Source organism: Pituophis catenifer, unplaced genomic scaffold (assembly GCF_029215685.1).
Source record: "Pituophis catenifer annectens isolate HBS135680 unplaced genomic scaffold, rPitCat1.0.hap2 SCAF_4, whole genome shotgun sequence".
NCBI classification, from domain to species: Eukaryota; Metazoa; Chordata; class Lepidosauria; order Squamata; family Colubridae; genus Pituophis; species Pituophis catenifer.
Window position 1 is genome coordinate 33,794,163 of NW_027256884.1, and position 26,808 is coordinate 33,820,970.

At 38.4% G+C, this 26,808-nt stretch overlaps 1 protein-coding gene across 1 annotated transcript; it reads right to left on the reverse strand.

The window, feature by feature from the left end:
- Positions 1-2,058: 2,058 nt before the first annotated feature.
- On the reverse strand, positions 2,059-15,031 carry ECRG4 (ECRG4 augurin precursor). Its single transcript, XM_070943391.1, has 4 exons — positions 14,906-15,031; positions 13,325-13,372; positions 10,892-11,049; positions 2,059-2,269 (listed from the first exon to the last, which is right to left on the reverse strand). Exons 1-4 carry the CDS (start codon positions 15,000-15,002, stop codon positions 2,105-2,107), a joined length of 468 nt encoding a protein of 155 aa, XP_070799492.1. The 5' UTR covers positions 15,003-15,031; the 3' UTR covers positions 2,059-2,104.
- Between the last annotated feature and the right edge of the window lie 11,777 nt (positions 15,032-26,808).

The window sequence follows — 26,808 nt, forward strand, 5'->3', positions numbered from 1 at the left end:
CTAGATCCTTATAGTTTGTCAAGGGTCTTCAGGAGATGTAGTGGCACGAGAGCACTGCTGAAGGAATACAAGCAAACAGGCACAGGAAGGAGTCTTTATTAGGGCAAAATAAGTTCACTTCTTCACTCTTATTGTATCTGCATACAGACAACCAGCAGCTTTATTCTAGGTGACTAGACCCCTTCTAGGTAAGGAATGGTCAGGAGAGCTCCTATAGAGCCCGTCAGATAAAGGTACTTGGTTTTACTGAAGTAAACTTGGCTGGGCAGGTCCTATGGAAATGACTCACTTTGTTAGTTGGGAGAGTTTGAGCCAGTTGATGTTGAGAAAGTAGATAGGGTCCTTGTTTCTATGACCTTGTCATGTATCTGGGCTCTTCTCCCTCCCCAGTTGGTTAAGGCTTCTCAGGAGCTGGCAATGTTTGGGGGAAGATTATATTGTGACCCGCCAGCTGCCAGCCGAGCTGGAGACAGACTCAGACGATGAGGTTGGGGAGGAACTTGGGCCAGTTCTGGAGTCTGGGGAAGGCTCTGATGGATGCTCTGTGTTGGACACAGAGATAGAGCCAGGGCTGTTAAGATATTTCCCAGCCACCGGAGGGGCAGCTGTCTTTGGAGGCTGATATGAGTGAGGAGAAAGAACAGCTAGGGCCTGTTCCAGATGCATGTATGCACAGACCAGTTAGATGATCAACGGAGGACAAGGACTCGATTCGGGAAGCAAAGCACACATGGATGCTGAATGGCCCCTCCCTGGGGAATAAATAGAAGGAAAGGGGAGTGGTGGTCATAGGAGACAATAGTTCGTATTTCTGAAGATTTTGCTCATTGTGTTTCATGCCTGAAAGACTGCTTGCCAGAACTTAATTTGCAACCTTTCGGTTTGGAGCTCAAAGCCTTGCAATTATCGCAAGGAACTGATAAGGTCTGTTACTGCAATTAACTCTTTGCCTGGACTATTGCCTGGACGTTTCGGTGGGTGAATGGAATTAATTCACAAGAGGTAAATAAAGAGGGGTTTTTCGTGACAAGAAGTCTGTTTCTTGCTTCTGCTAAGGCTGACTCAGAAGAGATTGTTGATATAGTGGTGGGTGTTTAGCATTGGAGAATCCTGGATGAATTATATTATCTAGACTTTTTTCAGTCAGTTTTACAGTACTGACATGGCATTGGTCACATCTGTTGATCTCTGAAAAACTTGGGATGGGGATCCATCCTGGCCCATCTGGATCACTTGGCGTCTTTTAGTACCATCAACCAGAGCATCCTTCTGGATTGGATTTGAAGGTTGGAAGTAGAAGTCACTGTTTTGCAGTGTTTTTCCCTTCCTGACACTGGTAAAAGAATTGGAGAAGAGAAGTCTATCTTAAATAGGTGCTTCAAGGCTTGGTTTCTCATCACTTCTATTTAACATCAAATAAAGCCCGTGGGTAAGGTCAGTTGGCAGTAGTTTCATCAATATGCAAATGATAATTATACACCTCCACCCCTGACTGGACAGGTAATGATGTTCGGGTGCTGACCCAATGCATGAAGGCTCTGGATGGGGAAGACCTTACTGCAACTCAACCCTAGCAAGACAGAATAGCTTACCATTTTTGACCCCCTGGGATCCTGAGGGCCATTATCCTTTTAGCCTTGAACCTTCAGGCCATGAACCCTGACTCTTCCCCATTATTGGGCTAAGATGGGAGTGGATCCAGAAAAATGCAGAGTTGGTATGGTGATATCATGGCCCTGTGGTGGGTAATAGGATGTTACTGTATGATACTGTTCTTTTTTTTTTATTCGTTGTAAGATGTACATTAATATAAAATAGATGGACATATTAGTCTCAGTAATCTTCATAATGTATTTCACCAGAATACTATGGTAATTAAAATGTTGTATAAAAAAGCTTTAATTTTAAAGCAGATATGTTAAGGAATATATGCAAGACCAATTTTTCTTGGTTTCTTTCCCCAATTCCATCAGCTAAAATTAAGAACCAGACTAAAATCAATTTTAAAAAATCTTTCTAGTGTCCTTACACAGAGAAGAAAGAATTAATATAGTCAATACAGAGAGGAAAGGGTTAATAATAATAGTTAAGACAGAGAATAATCTTAATAATAATCATCATAATTGACATTTGCTCCATGTCTGAAGGTGTCTGGATTTCGTGGGCCAATAGGAGCATCTTCATCGTAATGGTGATGATAATAGCCACCATCATATTCATGGCCATCACGGCCTAGGTTTGACCAGTAGGAGACATAATCTTCAAATTTCTGCAGAAAAAAAAGTGGGGAAAAAAGGGAAAAAGTGACCATCGATTTGCATTTTATGTTCATAAAAATGCTATGCTTGAGAAGCATTAAAATATATTTTTCTTTCAATATTGATCAGATATTCTCATCCAAAATGGTATAAGTACTATATACCATCTTCTGTAATACACCATGGAACATAATCTTCTAATTTAAAAGTTAATTAATTATTTTTGCTACTAAACTATATAGCCAGAAGAAGCCATTAATTCCAAGGTCCAATTTATTTCTCAGTGCAGGAATAAGTGAAGTATCCAAATCAAATAGCTGATTAGAATGTAGAATATATTAGGACATTGAAACTTTGAAAGTTATTGTTCAAATATTGTATGAATCTCAAATCTGTACCTAAAAGACCTAAGTTTATTATGGAAATACAGTAAAATATTTACATTTCAGTGCCTTCTTGCTCCTAGAAATAGGAATTACCATCACATGGATTTAGCGTTTAAACTATTGACTTAAAATAATGTATTTTGACTTTCTAGCTTCTTTAACTTCAGAATGGATTCAAATCAAATAGAGAAAAGCAAACAAAGAGATTATGTATAATAACAAGCTTTCTGCTCAGAGCTTCAAGCAATTGGTATTTGAGAGGGCTAAAGCATTCATCAGGGAAAAGCGGCTAGCGTTAATCTCCAGAAACAGCTCAGCTGTTTCCTATCTTTAAGTTGGTGTATGATGAGAGAATTCAGAAACCTGCCCTTTGCTACTTTTATAGACCACCTATAAAATCTACAACTTTCCGTCCAGCATGATTTTACCGCCTCCTCTTTGAGTTCATGGAGGAGACCCTTGGCAATATCCTCACTTTGGAATCATCATGACCTTATAAAGCAGAGGTGGGGAACTATGGCCCCTTTATGACTTCTGGACTTCAACCCCCAGAATTTCTGAGCCAGCCATGGGAATTCTGGGAGTTGAAGTCCACAAGTCATAAAGGAGTCATAGTTCCCCACCTCTGCTATAAAGTAAAAGGACAGTCAGTGGAACACCCAGATCCAAGGTGGCGCAGTGGTTAGAGTGCAGTACTGCAGCTACTTCAGTTGACTGCTAGTTCAGCAGATCAGCGGATCAAATCTCACCGGCTCAAGGTTGACTCAGCCTTCCATCCTTCCGAGATGGGTAAAATGAGGACCCAGATTGTTGAGGGCAATATGCTATTTAGTATACTGTCTTTGGTGTAAGCCACCCAGAGTCCTTGGAGTGTGTGCGGCATAGAAATAATAATAATAATAATAATCATCATCATCATCATCATCATCCATTAATATAACATCTACTCTTTCTATGAAGAATAAAATAGAACTGTATATAGTTTATGTCAAGAAAAGACAGACATTCCCAATAAGGTTGCCAAATTCTGCTTAATATTTAACATGAATTACTACTTAAAGTGCTTTAAAAATATTAGTACATTTCTTTGTGTGCTTTTATAATTCATTTCGGGTGGAAAATACAAGTAGTCCTTGAGTCATGACCATAATGGAGCCTGCCCATCACAGTCATAATTCAAGATGACCATAAAGTGGGTTGGTCACGATTTTATAACTTTTTTTTGCAGCAATTGTTAAGTGAATCAAAATAGTTCATTAAGCAGATGCCACGGTTGTTAAGCAAACAAATGGTTCCCTTACAATTTTGCTGAAAAGCAGAAGTAAATGCCATATTTTGGCAAACCATTGTGAAATGTGGTTATATGACCATGGGACACAGCTATAAAGGCAGTCTGGTTGCTAAGCAACTAGAGTGTGGTCATGTGACACAGTGGGGATGACCATTGAAACTTTGAGTCCGGGTTGTAACTAGCCTTCCAGATAGGCCAATCAGAACGTCAAACAGTCACTAAGTGCTGGCCATAAGTCGAGGACTACCTATAAAGAGTTGCTGAAAATGTGAATCAAATTTTACCTTGAACTTTGAAACTTGATTCCATTCTATTTAATGAAGTAAAACTACTGGTTCAAATTTTAAGCTATGCTATCAGTGTTTAGCTATATTTTCTGCATACATGACTGATTATTATAGTATTTTGGCACTTTACAGATGAATATTATGCACATTTTTTAATAAATTATTTTCCTTTCATGACGATGGTGTGTAAATTATTATAATAACAGTCATTTGGATTTTAAAAAGTGTTTATTTTTTACTCTGCTTTATGGATTACCTGATCAATTTTGTGAATATTTTTGATACCAGCTTAAAATACAACAGCATCCTGGCTTGATTAGTTGTTCACCAACATTTATCAGGTGAAACTATAGTTAACTAGCTTGTTTCTCTGCTTGAATGACAGAAACAATAAAGTGATCGTGTGATCACAGTTTATCTATATCTTGTTTACACATTACTACTGGAAATTTGACATATTTTATTTTATCAAGGCCTCATCTCATTTTATACTCACAGCAGCCCTGACAGTAGCAAATGTGGCTAATATAAATAGCAATGACATGAAAATGACCCAAAAATTTATACAGGTAGTCTTGGACCATTCATTTAGTTACCATTCGAAATTATAATGGCACTCAAAAAAGTGACTTAAGACCATTGTAGCATCCCCATGGTCATGTGATCAAAATTCAGATGCGTGGCAACTGGCATGTATTTATGACGGTTGCAGTGTCCCGGGGTCATGTGATCACCTTTTCCAAACTTCTGATAAGCAGTCAATGGGGAAGCCAGATTCACTTAACAACCATGTGACTAATTTTAACAACTGAAGTGATTCACTTAACAGGGCAAAAAAAGTCATAAATGGGACAATAATCACTTAACTCTATTCCTTAGCAAAAGAAATTTTGGACCCAATTGTGGTTGTAAGTTGAGGACTACCTATATTTGAATCCCAATTCAAGTGTAATCCCAGTGCAAGGCATTAAGGGTGTTTTTTTGTTTTTTGTTTATTTGATTTATATGCCGCCCTTCTCCGGAGACTCAGGGCGGCTTACAATGCGTTAAGCAATAGCCTTCATACTTTTGTATATTTATACAAAGTCAGTTTATTGCCCCCACAATCCGGGTCCTCATTTTACCTACCTTAGAAAGGATGGAAGGCTGAGTCAACCTTGAACCTGGTGACATTTGAACTTGCAGTAATTGCAGGCAGCTGATGTTAATAGTGCTTTAGTCTGCTGCGCCACCAGGGCTCTTCACCAGGGGTGGGGTTTAGTATCCCCCGCTCTCCCATTTCCGTTTTCAGGGGCCTACAGTGAGTAGGTTGGATCTTCTAATGATCTCTGGGGCCAATGAACACTTGAACCTGTCTTTCCTCCATTAAAACTCAGCGCTCTAATTACTATGACAAACATTTTTCTGGGTAATACATGACTTCATTTTAATAAGTACCACCAATTCTCATTCAAAATCCTATCAAATGAAATTGTTTTCTATAGAAATATTTAGAACAAAAAAGGCTTTGCTTCCCAAACATTCCTGCAATGGAGAAAATGTCATAAAGAGTGAGTCAAGGGGAAAAAAGGCCCTGAATAATTGAAAGATTACCGTATCTCATTCACTTCTTTTGCATTAAGTACTTATTGTATTGTTTTAAAAAAACATGCTGATTGGAAAATGAATTTATATCTAGGATTCAGCCTCTATCAGTTTTCCAGTGTTCTTTAGGAGTAACTTTTACTGTATTTACCTTCAGAAATAAAGAAAATATATTAGTATTTTATTATATTATATTATTTTATTATATATATTATATATATAATAAATATATATATATATATATATATATATATATATATATATATATATATATATATATATATATTATATTAGTATTAGTATAAATAAACAAAAATTAAAGAGCTCGAACATGGTTTTTCAAATTCTGAAGTATTGAAACAGCCTGATGTACATTCAAATAAACATCAATTTGCAGTGTCTTCAGTTTATAATAAATAGTTCATCCAATAAGACTTCACTGTACTTTTCCTTATTCCTTTCTATTCTCAATTTAGCATGTGACTTCCTAACAAATTGGTACCAAAGCCATATTCTCATTCATGTTTTTTTGTATGTCTCCTTTGCCTTTTCCTTCCAAAAACAACTATATCTTAGATTCAAATAACACATGCACACTATCTATATGCAGAAATTAAAGTGGTTTGATTTGACAGGTAAAATGCCTGCATGAAAAATTGATTCATTAACTTCCCATGCTGAAAAGTATTGGAATTCCATTTCTAGGACAATTCTTGACCACAGGGATGGAGGAGGACATAATATATATATTTCCAGGTTTCTGTTTGCAGTATGAAATACTTTATCCATGATACAAATATGTTTTATTTGCATGCCCCATTTATGCCTCAGTAAAACCATGTTTTCTGTGCATTCATAGCACTATAGCAATAGCACTTAGACTTATATACTGCTTCATAGTGCTTTACAGCCCTCTCTAAGCGGTTTACAGAGAGCATATTGCCCCCAACAATCTGGGTCCTCATTTTACCTACCTTGGAAAGATGGAAGGCTGAGTCAACCTTGAGCCTGGTGAGATTCAATCTGCCAAACTGCTGGCAGCTGGTGATCAGCAGAAGTAGCCTGCAGTTCTGCACTCTTAAATAACCACTGCGCCACCATGGCTCTTCATGTCATTAAATAACTGCTTTTTCCCAGAAAAACTTTGTCAGAAGTTAGAGCCATGGTGGCGCAGCAGTTAAGAGTGCAGTACTGCAGGTTCCTTCTGCTGACTGCCAGCTGACTTCAATTTGGCAGTTCAAATCTTACCAGGCTCAGGATGGAAGGCTGACTCAGCCTTCCATCCTTCCGAGTTCGGTAAAATAAGGATCCAGATTGTTGGATGCAATATGCTGACTTTGTTTTTTTAAAAAAATATTTTTTATTAATATATTCTATGCACCAATACACAAATAAAATATACAATCCTGCCACCATGGTGTAATGTGAGTACATTGTCCATAAATATAAAGTCATTCCTTTATACATACATACTTGCCATCATATATATACATCATCATATATCTATTGTATCCCACCTTTTCTGGACCCAATCGTACCATAAATTCCAACTGTTATAAAATTCTGAATCTTTTTTACCATTGATCAAGCTAGTTGATCTATCTGATTCTGCACACTCATTAATTTTATATATTATTTTCAAATCCATCGGTAAGTATTGATTTTTCCACTCCTGCACATACGCTAATCTTGCTGCAGTAATAATGTGAATCAACAAGAACCATATACCTGATTTAACATTCAAAGGTTTTGCCCCCAACAGGAAAATCTCGGGCCTTAATTCCAAATTGATCTGTGTAATTTCCAAAATCCATTGCCGTATTTTTTTCCAATAATAACCGCCTGCGGGCAGGTCCACCATTGATGAAAATAAGTTCCATTACTGTAACCGCATTTCCAACAGCAGGAAGATGACCCGGGAAACATTTTAGCTAGTCTCGCAAGGGGGAGATGCCAACGGTAGTCCATTTTATATATGTTTTCTTTGTATGAAGAGGCCATGGTTAATTTCATATTTTTCAACCAAATCTGTTCCCATTGCTGGAAGTCAAGGGGATATCCAAAATTTCGCCCCCACACTATCATACAATCCTTCACTACATCCTGTCCTATCTGCAGAGACAATAAATATGCGTAACATTTAGATAGTACCCCTTTCCCTCCTTCTAATAAGATCTTATCCAATTCTTGTCTTCTACGGTAAATTCCTTCTTTATATAAATCTTTTTTATACCTGGAGTGCACTTGGGAATAAGACCACCAGTCTATCTTAGTCTACCTTGAAGAGTTAATAATTCTCGTGACTTTGGATTACCCTGAACATCCAAAAAGACTTCATACACCAAAGTTTTCCCCACTTTATACAATGTCGGATAGATCTGAGCTTCCTGCGCCGAAATCCAACATGGAACTTTTGAATATACTTTTCTTCTAATCTTTTCCCAAGTGTACCCAAGAGTCCTATGTAAACAGTGATCATCAAAGTGTCTGGGGCGGCCGGATGCTCCCGGCCATAGAAAATAGTGCCAGCCATGTTGAAGACCGGCTCCCTCAAATGTCAAAAGTCGTCTCTTTTGTAGGATCATCCATTCTTTCACCCAAATCAAGTTCGCTGCTTGGTGATAGAGCTTCCAATTTGGGAGTCCAAGTCCTCCTCTGTTTTTGGGTTCTTGTAACATTTTAAATCTAATCTGTGGCTTCTTTCCCTGCCAGGTAAACTTGGATATACTCCTATCCAAATTTGTAAAAAACTCTTTATTCAACCTTACCGGGGCTGTTTGGAATAGAAATAGCCATTTGGGTAACAGGCACATCTTAATGGTTGCCACCCTTCCCAAAATTGATAGCTGGAGATTTTTCCTTCTTTCTAGATCTCTGAGCATCTGGTTGTAAAGAGGAAGATAGTTATCCTCCTTTATGGAGGAGCATCTGGCAGTCAACCATATACCCAGATACTTAACTTTATTTGTCATTCTTAAACCCATTAACTGCTCCAGCTGTTGCCTTTGCATCTGAGTCATATTCTTCGCTAGGATTTTAGTTTTTTCTTCATTCATCAGTAATCCCGCTACCTTCCCATACTCTCTAATCAAGCGTAATAATTTCAGGCCCGAGTCCAGTGGTTGATCCAAAATAAATACAAGATCGTCTGCATAAGCCTGGACTTTAACTTCCTCCTGCCTAATCTTCATTCCTCTTATTTCCATATTTCCTCTCACTTCTCTAAGCAGGGGCTCTAAAGTCAATACAAATAACAATGGGGAAAGGGGACATCCCTGTCTTGTATCTCTACAAATTTGGATCCTCTCTGTTTCCTCTCCATCTATGAATACTCTTGCAGTCTGCTCCTGGTAGATAGCTCAAATTGCCCGAATAAAATTCCCACCAAACTCCATATATTCCAATTGAGAAATCATAAATTCCCAACTGATTCTGTCAAACGCCTTTTGGGCGTCAACAAAAATTAAAGCTAATTGTTTATCCGGGCGATTTTTGAAAAATTCTAATATATTCATGATAATTCTAAGATTATCTCGTAAGTATCTATTAGGAAGGAAGCCGTTTTGGTCTGAATGAATGAATTGGTTAAGGAAACATCTAAGTCTGGCTGCAAGGACCCCCGCAAATATCTTATAATCGGAATTTAGTAATGATATAGGTCTATAATTCTTAATAAGAGATAGGTCAGTTCCTTCTTTTGGAATAATAGAAATATAAGCCTCTGTCCAAGATACTGGAACCTGAGCCTCTTTCATAACCGCATTGAATAAATCCGTCATGTATTTCCCTACAATGTCAAACACTATTTTGTATAGTTCAACTGGAAGGCCATCTCTACCCGGGGTTTTGCCATTCGCCTGTGCTTTCATAACTGTTTCTACTTCCTCATCGTAAATTCCGCATTAAGAATATCCTTCATTGTTTCTGAGACTTTAGGCAAGTCTGTCTTTTCCAAATATTTCCGAATTTCACAAATATTTTCCTCCCCTTTCTGATAAAGCTGTGTGAAAAAATCCTGGGCTACCATTCTCTTGCCTTCCTTAGTACAATGAAGATTCCCAATTACATCTTTCAGCCCTTCTATTCTCCGTTGTTCCTGCTCCTTCCTAAACCGGTAAGCCAACCATCTTCCTGTTTTGTTCGCCCTTTCAAAAAAAAATTGTTTAGTCCACTTTATTTTATTTGCTAATTCCTCTTGATCTAATAATTTAATCTGGTGTTGCCAGAAATCCCTTTCCTCTATCCAGTGGTTGATCCAAAATAAATACAAGATCGTCTTGTTGTCTGGGTTAATCCATTTTGCATCCTTTCTTCCACCTGTTGTAATTTATTCAAGAGGTTGTCTTGGTGTTTCTTACCCGCCCTACGTTTATCAATCATGTATTTGATTAACCATCCCCTCATCACTGCCTTAACCGTATCCCATGTATTGTATATTGAAGTATCCTCTGTAACTCGTTCTTAAATTTACTCATAAATTCTTCATCTCTCAAAATACTTATATTCATTCTCCATCTACCCTTCCTACAATGTGGGATCTTCCAAGTTACCATTAGCGGGTTATGGTCTGCCCACTGGTTAGGCCCTATTTCCACTTCCGAGACCAACCCCCTCAACTCAAGAGACATCCATATCATATCTATTCGGGTCCACGAGTGGTGTCTAGGAGAGAAATAAGTATGCTGACTTTGTAAACCACTTAGAGAGAGGACTGTAAAGCACTGTAAAGCGGTATATTGTGCTATTGCTATTAAATTAGTTCAAGTAGATGCCTGAAACAGTTATCAAGCTTGACCTGCTGTGACCTTCATTATCAAGAATTCACCTTCTCAAATTCATTTACAGTATAACAAGGGGAATGATTTCGCTTATAAAGAAGGCAGGTTTCCCATATCTACTGTAATGAATATAATTATAAGATTCAAACTAAATTGAATTCCTTTCCATATCTATAATATAAATGTGAAGCTTATTTAGAAGAAAATAAAACATTAGGCTATTATCCTGAATCCACCACGATTTCCACAGTGCTAATTCAGATCACTGAACTACATTATTGAAAGTTAAAACAACTATGCCACTTACAGCTTCATCAAAACCCAAATAGAGAAAGTGTTGGTACCACTGCTGTACGTCAGGCTGACTTCTGTCCCAAAGCTGGCGCTTCTGACGTTTCAGATTGTTTAAGAATTCCTTGGCCTTATCTTCTTTAACAGACATCTCTTCCTTCATCAGAACAGGGGCTGAAGCAAAAAACACCAAATCTATATGTTGACTACATTCAACTCAGGTGAATACTTAATACAAGAGATGAAGAAAATGCCACTATTAAAAAGTAATATCCTATGTTATCAGCACAACACAGTCCCTGAATAAAAAATAAATTCTTAAAGTACTCTTTTTTTTCACCTGAGGTCTGTGATGATGGCCTAAAATCATAGGGCTGAAAGGGTCTTGTAGTACAACCCTCTGCCCAAGCCTGGAATCCTTATACAATCCCAGACAAATGGTTGTCCAATCTTTCTTGAAAATCTCCAGTGATGCCTTTGGGAGGCAAGCTGTTGCATTAACTAACTGTTTTCACTGTCAGGAAATTTCTCCTTAGTTCCAGGTTGAATCTCCCTTTGATGAGCTTCCATCCATTGCTTTGCATCTTTCCCTTAGGTGCTATGGAAAATAAATTGACCTCTTCCCTGTGACAGCCCTTCAAATATTGGAAGATAGCTATCATGTCTCCCCTACGCCTTCTGTTTGTTAGGCTACACGTACCTATTTCTCTCAATCGATTATTGTACATTTAGCCTCTAGACTCCTTATCATCTTTGTTACTGTTCTCTGCACTCTTTAGGGCATCAGCTTTTTTTTTTTTCTGGTATTGTAACTAGAACTGGCTGAAGAATTCCAAGTGTGGCCTCACTAGTGCACTATCCAGAGATGGGATAGTGCACTGGTGCACTATCCAGAGGTGGGATTCACTTACCTTCCCTATCGGTTCGCAAATGTGAGCATGTGCTTTCTGTATTGTTACAGAAACAGAGTCTTGAAAGCTTGTCACAGATTCTCTTTGCCCCATCTTACAGGTAGTCTTTGACTTACAGCAATTGCTTAGTGATAATTTAAAAGCATAAGGGACCTTGTTAGGGGTATTTACAACTTGATTCCAAAGTTTCAACAGCTGCCCACCCCCTTACATTTAAAGCTGTTTCCAGCATCCCATGATCATGTGACTGCATTTTATGACTTTTTGATAAAAACCAAGATTTTCTGCCCTTAGTGAAAAATTTGCCTTATAAATGCAGTGTTCATTTTACAACCACCACAAAAAAAGTTTGTACAATCATATCGGTCACATGGGTGACCCATTTTAAGACCATCAAAAGGTATGACTGTAATAGACAGATTCCATTATGGTCATAAATCAACAATGACCTATACCCCAAACAAAATCAAGGTGAGTTGTTATGAGTTTCTTTCTGCACTTTCTATTTGGGCAGGACTGAATTTCAGTTTCTCCCAGTTTAAGGCTCACAGCTCTCATCAGATCTTGGTGTTCATGAAGCTTGGGTTTCTTTTTGCAAATGTTTTATTATCAAAGTAGATAACATTGCCAATGTTTTGATGCAAGGAAGTGATATTTGTTGGCTTTTTATGCATGGCAGATTGTCCGTATGTCTTCCGCAGGATTGTTATAGTTTGTGAGTTTGTTTCTGACTATCTACTGTGCTGGATTATTTCATTTTAGGTTGTTCCTGGCTATTGTCTTGGCTCTTTCTTATCTACATCTTGATTTGCTAGATGCAGCACTGATGATGTTGCCTTGTTTGGCCATGAAACATTTTCAAGGGGAAAAAAACATGAGTAGTGAACACTAACATTCCAAATCCCAACCCGGAGCCACAAATATTCTTCATAATTGTTCATTACTCTCATCTCAAGACCAGATCTATAGCTTATATGAAAGCAAACCATTGAAAGTGTTCTAAAGCCATACTCACCATTCTGCAAAGTTTAGGCTGCTATAGTCTTTTGTTAGCTCAGTCATTCATGGGTAGCTTTGCATTTATTCTGAAAGGCTCTCTCTCTCTTAATTTGACTCAACTAAAATAACAGGATGGACATTACTGATTTCCCAACTTTTTTTTTCTTTCTTTCTTTCTTTCTTTTCTTTCTTCTTTCTTTCTTTCTTTCTTTCTTTCTTTCTTTCTTTCTTTCTTTCTTTCTTTCTTTTCTTCTCTCTCTCTCTCTCTCTCTCTCTCTCTCTCCCTCTCTCCCTCCCTCCCTCCCTCTCTCTCTCTCTCTCTCTCTCCCCCACACACACACACACTCCTTTTTAATTTGAGTCAACTAAAATAACAGAAGAGTTCTACAGAAAATACATGCCAGGGATTTTTTTTCCCCAAGTCACTGTCTCTTAAATTACAGGGAAGAAATTGGACAGGTTGAATATGTAGTTCTCTATTTTTAATTATTTTTCCAACTAACGTGTAAGAAAATCTATGTATCTTAAGACAGGCTTACCTTCTCTTTTCTGAAGCATCAGCCTAAATTTATTTGCCTTTGAAACACCTGAAGAAAAGCAAAATTAAGTAGTTAAGTGTATAAATAATGCACATTTTTCCTATGCAATGTTACTTTTTAGACAGGAAATTATGTGAATGATGAACACAAATAATTTTCCTTCTCTGTGCTCAGTACAAATAATGCTCCAGTACTTAAACTATGGTGTTTTAAGTGCATTTCCAACAAACATCAATGAATAAAACTACATAACTAATATTTAAAGAAACTTGTCTATTTCAATAGACATATTTGAGAATAACATGTTTAGATTCATGCCATATGTTACACTACTAAGGAATGCATTTCTAGAGCTGTACATGCACATAAATGTTGGCATTAACTTGAAAAAATAGTAAACAACGGCACTGTTTCTTAAGAAAGAAAGGAAAGAGTAAAGAATCAACCACCATGAGCCCTCTTTATAAACAAGCAATTCTCCCTAAATCATTGGGGTAGGGCAGGTGGCCTACAATGGCAACTTTATGACCTGTGGACTTCAAGTCCCAGAATTCCTGAGCCAGCCATGCTGAAGTCTACAGGTCATAAAGTTGCCCTTGTTGCTCATCCCTGGGCTCCAGGTAAAAAAGCCGAAAACAAGTATTTAAAAAGGCAAAAACAAGAGCTGATGAGTCCAGGCAAAATCCTTTTTTATTACTCAATACCAACGTCCATAAATCTGGGGCCTTCAAGAGCTGTTCAATTGTAATTCCATTATGCATGCTCTCCCCATCATCCAGCAGGACAGAGCCGAGAGGCTCCAGACCAGTGTTTTCAAAACTTGGCCACGTTAAGATGTATGGATTTCAACTCCCAGAATTCCCCAGCCAGCATAGGGAATTCTGGGAATTGAAGTCTGCATATCTTAAATGACCAAGTTTGAGAAACACTGATCTGTATGGAAGGCACACATTATCTTCTTTCACTGACCTCTATATTCTATCACAGTGGTGAAATTCAAATTTTTTACTAACAGTTCTGTGGGCGTGGCTTGGTGGACATAGCAGGGAAGGATACTGCAAAATCTCCATTCCCACCCCACTCTGGGACCAGCCAGAAGTGGTGTTTGCCGGTTCTCCAAACTACTCAAAATTTCCTGCAGAACCAGTAACGGAAATTTTGAGTAGTTCAAAAGTTCAAAGTAGTTCTCTGGGCTGGCCCCAGAGCGGGGAGGGAATGGGGATTTTGCAGTATCCTTCCCTGCCATGCCCACCAAGCCACACCCACACCCACCTGTGTGGGTGTGGCTTGGTGGGCATGCCTGCCACTGCCACACCCACCAAGCCACGTAAATAGTAAAAAAAAAATTGTATTTCACCACTGGAACAGCCTCTATTCCAGGGGACTCCAACTTGCTGGCTGAGGAATTCTAGGAGTTGAAGTCCACAAGTCTTAAAGTTGCCAAGGTTGGAGACTCCTCCTCTATTCAACAACGGGAGCGCGGGTGTCTCCTACGTTAAGCGCCTCCTTTTTCGCCAGTCGCTCACCCTCCCCTTCCCGAGCACGCACAGTCTGCCCGCCACGCCTGCTCGGCTGACTCACCCGGGCCCGGGCAGAGAAGGAGGAGGAGGAGGAGTTCCACCAGCGCAGCCAAAGGCGGAGTTGCCCGTTGGGACCAAGCGCGGCTCGGCAGCGGCATCCCGGCGGGTCTTCGGAGAGGAGCTTTTTTGTCCCACGCTGCTGCACGGTCCTTCGGGCACCTGCGGGGGGGAAAAAGTGCGCGCGCGAGGCGGCGGCGTTGAGTGGGAAGGAAGCGGCGGGAAGAGTCCGGGTCCTTTCTCAGCTGACCCCCCCTCCCCCCTTCGTTATCCCGCTGTCCCCTTGCTGGCTGGAAGGACGGGAAGGGGGTTCCGGATCTGGAGCGGAGTGGAAATCGCCTTGGAACAGGAGCAACGTGGCTTGCCAGGTTTCCAAAGGCAAACCTATTCGGCGCCGGAAAAGTCTCCTGGCTACAATTCCAACCATTCCGGTAGCACATCCGAGATGGCGGTTCCAGCCTCAATTAACTATACATCGGTAAAACATCCGCAGGGTGGGGGGGGGAGTGTGGAGCTACACAGCAGTTGCTAAACGTGCTCCAAAAGCAGTTGAAAACTCTCGAGGTTTCCCCATCTTTCCGGCTCATCTCTCTTGCTGCCAAACCGCATTCACAAAATGCAAGAATGCACACACACACATACAGGAATTTAACACTATTCAGTAACAGTAGATTGTATTAGCATTCCCTGACCGGGTTCCCTCACCCCGGTAGCCCCATCATCCCCTGCCAGCATGCGGGGGTGGGGGAGGCATCCACGGGGCAATTAAAAGTTAACTTTTAACTTTTTGAAGTTAAAATTGAAATAAAATTTAAGATTGAAGCACCCCCCCTTTTTTTTTATATCTGTGAGATGTTATGTGTGTGTGAGGAAACTTAAAATGTGCTCAGGCTTCAATTGTTTAATTTCTCCTCTCCACTTCAGACATTGGCTACCATTGTAAGTCCCCCCCCCCTTCCCATCCATAACTATATTGGTTAGAAATTTATCAGGATCAAAGCCCAAGGCAGTAGGTGGATATCAGACAACCCCTCATATAGGAAATGCTGCTTACTTTTAACAGAATAACAGAGTTGGAAGAGAACTTGGAGGTCATCTAGTCCAACCCCCCACCCAAATTACTTTTAACATTAACAGAGAACCTGGAGGTCATCTAGTCCAACCCCCAAGCAGGAGGCCCTACACCATTTCTGACAGATCACAGTCCAATCTCTTGAAAGCCTCCAGTGAGGAAGCTCCAACAACTTCAGAAGGCAAGCGGTTCCATTGGTTGATTGTTCTCACTCTCAGAAAATTTCTCCTTATTTCTAGGTTGAATCTCTTCTTGATCAGTTTCCATCCATTATTCCTTGTCTGGCCTTCAGGTGCCTTGGAAAATAGCTTGACCCCTTCCTCTCTTGGGCAGCCCCTTAAATATTGGAACACTGCTATCATGTCTCCCCTGGTCCTTCTCTTCGCTAGAGTAGCCATGCCCAGTTCCTGTAACTGTTCCTCATTTGTTTTAGATTGAAAGATCCACCAAAAATACAAGCTAGTATACTTGCATGTTTTCTTCATGCCACCTTAAGCTATTTTACTTCTAATTGCTACTAATTAGTTTCAACTTGTCTACGGGCTATTCTTAGATAAGTGGATCCCTCTGCTATTTTACTGCTTCCATCCATCCTGAGAAAGCAAGTACCCACTTCAAGGGCAATCCTGCTGTCAAGAAATTGCTTTTCCAATAGAAAAAAGTCAGAAAAACTGATGGTTCTTCAGTCCATGGAGAACACAGGGCTTCATTTCTAGTCCATTCAGTTTCTAGGTCATTCAATGCCTCAAGTACAAAAATTACGCTAGCGCTAGTGTTGAATTTGTTCAGTAAAACATAAGCTGGGAATGCTACCCTATGAAATAGTGGACTTCTTGGTACTCTCTGAACTAGATTGCTTTCTTGTAGATGTTTTATTATCCAGCTAGGTAACATCCTCAGTGCAAAGGAAAGTGGGGTTGTAGATGTGACCAACCCAAGAACTCAACAGTTCAACCCAAACATAATATATATTTCCTTCTATTGAAACAGCAAATAGTTCTCCCATTAAATAATCGGATTATCAAGGATTATCCCTTTCAGCAGTGGATTCACTAATACCTGGAAAAGTTATATTCCCATTATGTTACAGTGCAATCAAAAAACATCTAAACACTATTAACCAATTACTTTAAAAATAAGACAACCAGGAATCTCTTTCATTCAGAAATATTCATTTTTACTTCTGATAAAAACAAAACAGATGATCCTTTGTCAAAAAAGTTGCTGGCTGGGAATTTCTGGAAGTTGAAGTCCACAAGGCTTAAAAGGTGCCAAGATTGGACACCCCTGTTTTATAAGTTACACCAGTGTTTCTCAACCTTGGCAACTCTAAGTTATGTGGACTTTAATTCCCAGAATTGCTAGCTGGGGAATTCTGGGAATCGAAGTCCGCACATCTTAAATTTGTTAAGATTGAGAAACACTGATTTAGAGATATGAATGCATTATGGTAGCACTTTTCTTTCTACTGTCCTTTCCTCGCCAAATTGAAACTCATCAGACATCTTATCAGACCTTCCTGCATTATGATTCAGCAGAGCTTTTTCATTGAATAGGAGGGGCAATCCAAATGAGATATGCAGTCCCTGGCACCATTTGCAACACCTGAATTCTGGCACCATGATTTTTGCAAAAGTCTGTAGAATCTCATCCAGGTCATGGTTTTCCCAAAGGGTGCTTTTTCAGGAGGCAACTGGAATTTCTTGTTTTTTTTTTCTTTTTAAGACTTTTCACTTCTCATACAAGAAGCCTGTCAGCTGAAGAAGCTTCTTGGATGAGAAGTGAAACATCTTCAAAAGAAAAAAACAAGGAAGTCCAGTTGTCTCCTGAATAAGCACCTTTGGAACATGATTTTGGCAGTTTCTTGTTGCTTAGAGGGAATTATCTCCCAAATCCCCATAGTACCCTAATTCCTATAGCAAACACCAAAGAGATGAAAATCCATTTCAGTCTGTTCAAGTGACATGATGACAGCCTGTTGTAATCCTCCAGAAGATTGAGAGGCTGGGATCAGGCCTCTTGTTACTCAAAATAGTATCTTTCTCCCTTGTAGCATGACTGGAAAAGCTATCACACCTTCAGATATGTTTTGGCCTTTGCAATCTTTTCTTGTGGGTTTCAATTTACCAGAGAAAGAATGGTAGAAAGGATACAGAAGTTAAAAACTTTCTTATTAAGCTGGGTCAATTCCAATATACTCTTTGGCAGGAAATGCTTACTAGATATTTACATCTATAACTATGGCTTATATAACAGTTTCCAAATGTGGAGCTAGATGGCAACAGAGTTCCCTTAGGCTTCTGAAGTTACGTTGTGAGTTTTTCTTGACTGCAATGCATTTCATCAGCTGCAAAGAAGTATTGTTTTAAGATATTAATTAATTTATTCCTATGGTTAAAGAATGGAAAGCTAAAAGTAAAATATAGGTCATGGCTTAATTTGATAAACTTAATTAGCAATAGGGTTGTGACCATTTTGTGAGCAAGTTTATTTACCTGTCTATCTTCATCAGTTGGTTTGACCTGGTTTACTGGAGATATTAGGTGAGAGGAAAATGTAAAACTGCATTAAGAAATCTTATTTCTAATTTGAGAAACAATGATCCCCATTCCACCACCCACATGCCTCATGCGACAGCAGCTAGGAAGACATAATGGAGTCAGCGTAGCGCCAGAAACCAATAAGCTACCTAATTGCCCTACTCCAAATCCTCAAGTGGAAAAGAAAGCTATTTTTTACTTTCTGAATGTTAAAAATCAGAAGAAGGCCTCTGGGGGTAGCTTTTCTGACTAACAAATTTTATTAAAAGTCATACATTTTTGTGAGCTGTAGGATTAAACTTGTTCTGCATTTAAGAAGATAAGACAATGGTAAAGGAAGAAATGGTGGTGATTCAGATGCAGTTTACATGTTAGACAGATTAGAAGTAGTTGATGGATTAGCAATTCTAAAGTGTTATATTTCTGAATTTTGCTCTATCAATTAATCCATCAGAAAAAAATGCCATTTTACAGTTTGGCAGAATCTCTTTGAGAGCCTCCTGTAGAATACATCTTTAATTAGACTCTGGAAACCAGGTTAAGATCATTATTTCCAGGTATGCTCTCTCACTCCTATCCATCTTACAGGATTGTTTCTGTAGGAAAAATGAGAGGAAGGATGCTATGTAAACTACTTGGTGCTCCTGAATGAGAAGCCAAACCAAAACCTAACTAATGAATAAATAAATCAATAATCCACACATCTCTGAAGGTTTCCAATATAAGAGCAGTCATGTCCATCCATGAAACTGTTTAATAATCATGGTAATACTTTGATTGGGTCAATCAAAATAGCCCAAAAAGATGTACAAGCTGTTGAGAACCCCAGAATTTTTCATCAGGCAAAATGGCACAAAAAATAGGGAAATGAAAAGAAACAAGGAAACGCAAAAAGCAAGCAAAGTGTTTTATTCTTGAGGCCTGTAAAGTCACAGTCAGTCTTCCTAACAAAGTTTGTAAACTCTTTTCTACTATTTGTGTTAGTTCTAATAACCACACAACTCTGGCAGCCTAGTCTCATGGGCCTCAATTTTAAGCATATAAAATCCACTATTTATATATCATTCTTTATTTTTTTTAATAATCTTCCAATAATTGCATGATGAAATGCTTATAAAGCTGTATTTGCAGATAAATCTAAAGGCAGATTCAGAATGCAAATTATAAGCCTTTTTGCCAGCATTTTATTTGTCCCCGGTGTATTCATTTGTCATTTAAAATATATACTTCTTAGGGCCCTGAATAAGATGGTTCATTTATTTATTTTTTGCCATAAAATTACTGCTAAAGCATATTATGAAGAATAAAGTCAGCATTAAATCTATGAATCAAGCAAATAATATAAGTAAGAGCAAGAAAAGAACTATTATGTTATGACCCAAATATGTCAGAAACAAATCAGTCCTTGAACACCAAAATAAACACATTTAAACTATTTTCTAACTGCAAAGAGATTGTAGCAGCCTTTTTCTGGGTAATTTCATCAGACAAATGTTATTGAGGAATCCAGTTTCAGGATCTGAGCCCCATACTCCTTTTTGGTGGGTGTGTATATGCAAATCATCTGGTTTAATGCTTTCTGTGCCCTCATTGGGGAGAAGAGTTCATATATGGCGCCATCTAATTAACCCTGCTTTAATATTCTTTCGTTCTGCAAGGGGGCAGTAAATGCCTCATATTCCCCTTAGGATGCATTGTCTCCTTCTAAAATGGAAGTTTTACTTAATAAAGCATTTGTGAAGCTGCATTAAGCTTTAAGCCTAATACACAAAGCAAGCGAAGCCTGAGCTAGGTAATTGTCTGGAAAATGATAGCTTTCTACGAAACAGCACTTCCAATCTCGGGGCTCTCCTGACTAGTCGTAATGCAGATGCAGAAATGAATGCCAGGCGAAAGACCGGCTTATAACTAGGGATTTTATTTTAATAGTTAAAGAATCGGCATCAAGAATGGTACCATAATGATGTGAATAGAAGCACCAAAGGAAGATTAATTCTGTGGTTGAATTGGGCCAGATTCTTTTCCTAAACTGTAAATATTTCCATAGAAGAATTTTCTGCTGCTGATTAGCACATATGTTCATGTCAAGGGTGTGATAACATGCAATGTGCAATTATATTTGGTAAGGATAATTACTGTAAATTAGAAGCACTAGAATGGAAAGCTCAAGGGCCTTTTTTCTTTTTGGAAAAGTGTTCATCTTCTTGTGAGCATCCCTTTAATAGGGTTACAATCTGAAGTGAATTTATACAGCCAAGAGTTTAGGGCAGGCAGAGAACAGAGTTCAAAATAAAACCTGTTTAAAACATAAGAATAAAAACACAATGCAGTATAAGAATGTTCCAATTGGTGATAAATTCCTCTGTGGGCAGCATGTGACTAACTTTACTGGCAGTATAAGAGAATTTGGCTACAAGCAAGGAAAGTAAATCATTACTGAAAATAATAAAAAAAGGAAAGCCTTTAAAATATTCCCATTCGGTTTGACTCAAGAAGATTGTTGATAGAATTTCTAAAAGATTTTTTTCCTGACAGATACCATATTTTTTCAGCTTTAATTAACTGTATAGTGGGTTAGAGTGATTCTGAAATAAGGGTAAGCCTACATTTAAGTAAACACCAGTCAACACAATGGAAAAAAACCAGTGTAGCAGTATGAAAGGTTTCCCTAGACCTAGAGCAGGGGTATCAAACTCAAGACCCGGGGCTGGATCCAGACTGCGGGGTGCTTAGATCTGGCCTGGAAACAGCAAAGGACTGGCCCGCAGTGTCTCTGCCAGTGAAAATAGAGCTTGGGTGGGCTCCATTTTCCCTGGCATAGGGTTGCAGGAAGCTGTCGCAGGAGGCTGTCGCAGGCAAAAATGGAGCTCAGGAGCCCGTTTTCTCTGACAGATCGTTCAGGCCACCACAGGTGTCCCCAACATGAGTAACGGCGAGCTATCTATGCCCACCTTGTCCACGCCCACTCCGGCCCCGAGGCCAAACACAACCCTGATGTGGCCCTCAATGAAATAGAGTTTGACATCCCTAACCTAGAGAGTCCGTATGGGTTTTTTATATAAGCCATTTAGTGGTGTTCATTTTTTATTTTTAGTCCCCAATTGGAATTTTCTCTAGCAAACTCGACTGTGATTCTAAATGTGTGATGCTCATTTCCTTTTTTGATCCATTCCGGACTTCTAGAGCTGCCCTTGATACAGAAAATATTTTCCCATTAGCAATGTTATCGCCTTGCCTTAGGACTTGTGGCAAATGGGACAATAATGTGAAGAATAGACATGAATAGATATGAGAATAATATGAGATTAACCAGCATTCTCCGTTGGCTGCATTATTGGGGGTGCTTTTTAGGTAGAGTAAAGCACAATGGAGATGTCTGCATATAAAAAAAAAGTTTTTGACTTCTCCCACAAAGATAAAAGTGATTTTGATGTAGATATAAATTGCACACCAACTCCCAATTTATATGGCTGCCTATCTCAAATGCATGACTATACAGCTAGCAACAATTAAAACGGATACATAAAAGAATACAAAGAATATAAAAATCATTTTAAAAAGATTAAAAAAAACAAGACAAACACTAATCACCGGTACAAAACTCACCAACAATCAACATGACCCTGCATGGGCTCCAGTCCACTTCCAGAATCCAAGCCTGCCCTCAGAACCAGGTTTTTTAAGTCTTCACTAAAGGCCAAGAAGGGAATCAGTGGCTAAGACGCTGAGCTTGTTGATCGAAAGGTCGGCAGTTCAGCTGTTCGAATCCCTAGTGCTGCGTAACGGGGTGAGCTCCCATTACTTGTTCCAGTTTCTGCCAATCTAGCAGTTCGAAAGTACATAAAAAATGCAAGTAGAAAAATAGGGACCACCTTTGGTGGGAAAGTAACAGCGTTCCGTGCGCCTTTGGCATTTAGTCATGTCGGCCACATGACCACGGAGACGTCTTCAGACAGCTCTGGCTCTTCAGCTTTGAAACGGAGATAAGCACCGCCCCCTAGAGTTGGGAATGACTAGCACATATGTGCAAGGGGAACCTTTACCTTTTAAAGGCCAAGTGGGCCAGGGCCAGTCTAACGTCGGGAAATTATACTCCAAAGAGTGAGCACCCATGACTGAAAAGGTGCTCTACCAGATGACATTCCATTACAGGCAGGATCCAGAACATCCACATATATAAATCAAATTAAATAAATATATATTAACAAACTTTCTACCAAGTGCCAAAAAGTGAAGTTTGGAATCAGTTGTGTGACTTTGACAAAAATTAACTAACTTTGCAAGCCCCTTAGAGCTTCCAGGCAAAAGAAAAGCTAAAGCAGCTTTTAATTATTAATTTTCCTCTTTGTCTTTAGATAGCTAACTTCACAGTTTTCCCATTCTTAGAATAGATAAGGAGAAAAATATATTATTACAAGTAGTCCTCCACTTACAACAGTTCATTTAGTGACTGTTTGAAGTTACAACAGCACTGAAAAAGTGCCTTATGACCATTATTCACACTTATGACCATTGCAACATCCCCATGGTCATGTGATTTACATTCAGATGCTTGACAATTGGTTCATATTTATGACGGTTGCAGTGTCCCAGGATCACGTGATCCCCTTTTGCGACCTGACCACCAAAGTCAATGGGGAAGCCAGATTTATTTAACAACCATGTTACTAATATAACAACCGCAGTTAACAAATGTGGCAAGAAAAGTCATAAAATGGAGCAAAACGTATAACAAATTCCTCACTTAGCAACCTAAATTATGGGCACAATTGTGATCATTTACTACAAGTAGCAAATCGTAACACTATTCAACAAATTTTGAATGATCACTATTTTCATTCCTTCTTAGTAAGGGGGTACGTCCTACATACATGGATAGGCTTCTAAGGGCAACTGAAAGAGCAGAAGTATGCCCATTCATTTTCACAATATTCCATTTATTTATTAAAGAGAGTAAGATAATGCCTCCACCACCATCTTTCCAGTCTAAAAAGCCACTGCTAAGAGAAGCTCTTTTTTGATACAGATGAACATGAGACCCAATTGTCCTATAGAAACAAGGAAGATTTATGAAACTGAATGTGCAAGTCACATTTTTTTCTTAGGATTGCTTTAATCTACACATTAATCTATTTTACCTATTGTCCTTCCTTATGGCAGGACTTATTGGATGAATATTGCCTGTAGTATTTAGATGATATAAGAAGAAATATAAGTACAAAATTTTTCATAAATCATTATTTCTCACACATGCCCCTTGTCATCCATTTGCTGTTTCAGATGGCAGTTCTGATGAATGATTTCATTCCATTTTATGTCCATCCATTTTTATACATTGTCAGTAATAAAAAGGAATACATATTAGTCTTGTTTATATAAAATAAAATAAACAGACTAGAGACCTGATCTCAGAACTCAGAAATCTGTTGGATTTTTTAGATTCAGGTTTGCTGAGCTCTTGAGTGAAAGTTATTCTTTGGAGATTGTTCATTGTTAAATGTAACAAAATAGAATATCAGATTTGGCACTGCCTTGCAAAGTAGTACAACAATGTCAAATCAGTTGCTATATTAATTTTTATATAATTAGAATTATACTGTTCGTTGTGCTAAACTTTAATCATGATTTCATTGCCATAATCAACTTTTTTAAGGCGCTACCCATTATTATATATGGCTTTCTTTTTCATTTCACTGTTGAAATTAAATGTTTTAAAATAATTTGAAAAAAGTTACTGTAACATTAAAACCACAGATAAAAGGTGAAAAAATAAAAACAGTACTTAAAATCACTTCAGAAGAAAGCAAACATTTCTAAGCGGAATATGACACTTTAAGCAAGCAACAGATGAACATGATTAATGTTCTGGCAACGAAGAATTTTTTTAAAATGATAAAACAGCATCTATCTTTAAAAATAAGGGAAAAGCTGCGGTGTTTTTCACTTGCTGTTCCAAATGATATATAAAGAATATGTGCAGAACACACTTGAAAGATTTATTGAAGTTAATGACTTGCACAAGAGCATGGTATCATATTGCACAAATATAAAAGTGGGTATATAAAAGTATATCTATGCACCCCATTGCACTTGGTGGCAAGAGTTCTTGGACTGCCCATTAACCCTGTGCTTCGTCAGAAACAGGAAAACAAATTCTGCTGGACTAATTATTAATTATATTAGGTAATGATTTTAATAATAATAGTTCAAAAAGTAATATTAGAAATACCAGAAGAAATAAGGATATCTAATTATAATATGTTTTATATTTAAGAAGCATGTAATGAACGATTCTGCCTCTTTAAAAAATCATTCAGTTAATTAATATGATTATTTTTTACTTCTAAAGATTCTCAAAAAGTAAACTCAGTGAGATTTAACGACATATGGAACACAGCCCAGGTTATACTTAATATTGCAAGCAGGAAGAGATTACATCCAGCCTCAACTATTAATAAAACAGAAGAAACATTCCACAAGCTATATTTCCCTATGCAAACCAAAGAATATTACGTATTACATTTAAATGCCATGAGGGTTAAATCACAGTCTTTATAACCAGCTTGCATTTAACTTTACAATGCAATAATATGAAACTGTCAAGAGTTTCTTCTTTCTATATAAATTCATTTGTTGTATTTTTTTAAAGTTCCCATTTCTAATTTAAATGCACAATTTATTTAATAAAATACCTTTTAAGTAATTTGCTTCCTGTCTTCCTGCTTAGCTGAGAAGGATACACCTTTTCTACTACAGGAACAAGTTGGTTTTTATTTTAAATATACCTAGAAGTAACTGAGCAACAGACAAAAAAATTATCACACTTTTCTTAAAATCGTCAGGGCTAATGTTTGAAGGACATTAATTCCATACTGCAAAAAGCCAGCCCTTTTCAGAAAAAAAAATGTTCCATGAAGAATTTCACAGCTGAATTGGGAAAAAGAATCATATTTCTGCTCAGACTATAGAGCAACATTTCTAAAAGGAACTATAGATGATTCCAAGCAGATGTACAGTGTTCTCATCTTAAAGGAATTTCTCTGTGTATGTATATGTAGAATATTGGCAACAGATTGCACAGTATATTTTAACCTTTTAGGTTATTTGCAAGGAAAGAGGGAGAAAACCTATGTTATCTAGCGCACATTTGATAGGTTATATGCTAGATTTCTGTGTGTTTGACTTAAGGAGAAATAAGAATTTTCATCTATCAAAGAAGATAGTAGAATGCAATAAAAATTGTACTGAGTCAAACCAGTGAGTCCCACTAGGTCGATAGGTTCTTCTGCTTTTGACTTCTCCCTGGACTTTGAAGCCTTATGGACATTTTAGCTTTTAAAAAAATGATCTTCTGTACTTAGTTTTATTGGAAGATTGTAGGACAAGATGGAGTATCTTGTTTTATAGAGTGTTTGTGGTACTTGTGGTTGGAGCAGAGTCTTTTCAGAAATGCTTGTTATGTCAACAAATAATAATCTAGCCCCAAGTCTAAGAAGCACAAGGCAAAATATCTATACAGCTGGTCCCCAGACTACTTTTGAGTTGCTTCATCAATGCAGTAGAGATTCTTATCACTAGGCGTGTTTCATCAAGCATCTGAGAAGCCTCTTCTAAGTTCTGGTTCAGGAAGTGTGATAACAGCTCCTAAGTATGCATTATAAACATTAGCAACAATAACAGCAGAGCGTATTTGTACTTTGCATTCTATTTATTAACTGCCAGAATTTGGATATACTGCTTGATTCAGGTAAAACAATCCATTCGTTATTGTCTAGGCTGAATAACAGCCCTTCCTCATCTATCCCAGGACCATACAGAAGCTGTCAATATCTGGCTAAAATTGAACCCAAGCAAGATGCAGTTTTCTGATGTCTCCATGTTGTCTCTGAGAAAGCAGGTCAATGATTTGGGGCTCCCTCTGGCTAAGAAGGTGAAGTCATGGCCAGGGAGCCTTTTCGTAACTTTGTCTGATATATCAATTATACCTTACCTGGAGTGTAAGGATGTTGTAACAGTAACTAATGTTCCGGTGGTGAAATCCATTTTTTTTTTACTACCAGTTCTAGGGGCATGGTGTTGCTTGGTGGGCGGGGCAGGGGAAGTATACTGCAAAATCCCCATTCCCTCCCCACTCCTGGGTTAAGGATATTGCAAAATCTCCATTCCCACCCCTCTTTGGGGCCAGCCAGAGGTGATATTTACCAGTTCTCCAAACTGCTCAAAATTTCCGCTACCGGTTCTCCAAACTGCTCAAAATTTCTGCTACCGGTTCTCCAGAACCTGTCAGAATCTGCT

Bases quoted from the DNA above. Each gene is read 5' to 3' on its own strand.
- ECRG4 (XM_070943391.1), bottom strand. From the start codon at position 15,002: ATGCCGCTGCCGAGCCGCGCTTGGTCCCAACGGGCAACTCCGCCTTTG. The intron at 13,373-14,905 runs GTGAGTCAGCCG...GCTTTTCTTCAG, and splicing joins CCTTCTCTGCCCGGGCCCGG to GTGTTTCAAAGGCAAATAAA. The intron at 2,270-10,891 runs GTAAGTGGCATA...TTTTTTCTGCAG, and splicing joins ATTTGGGTTTTGATGAAGCT to AAATTTGAAGATTATGTCTC.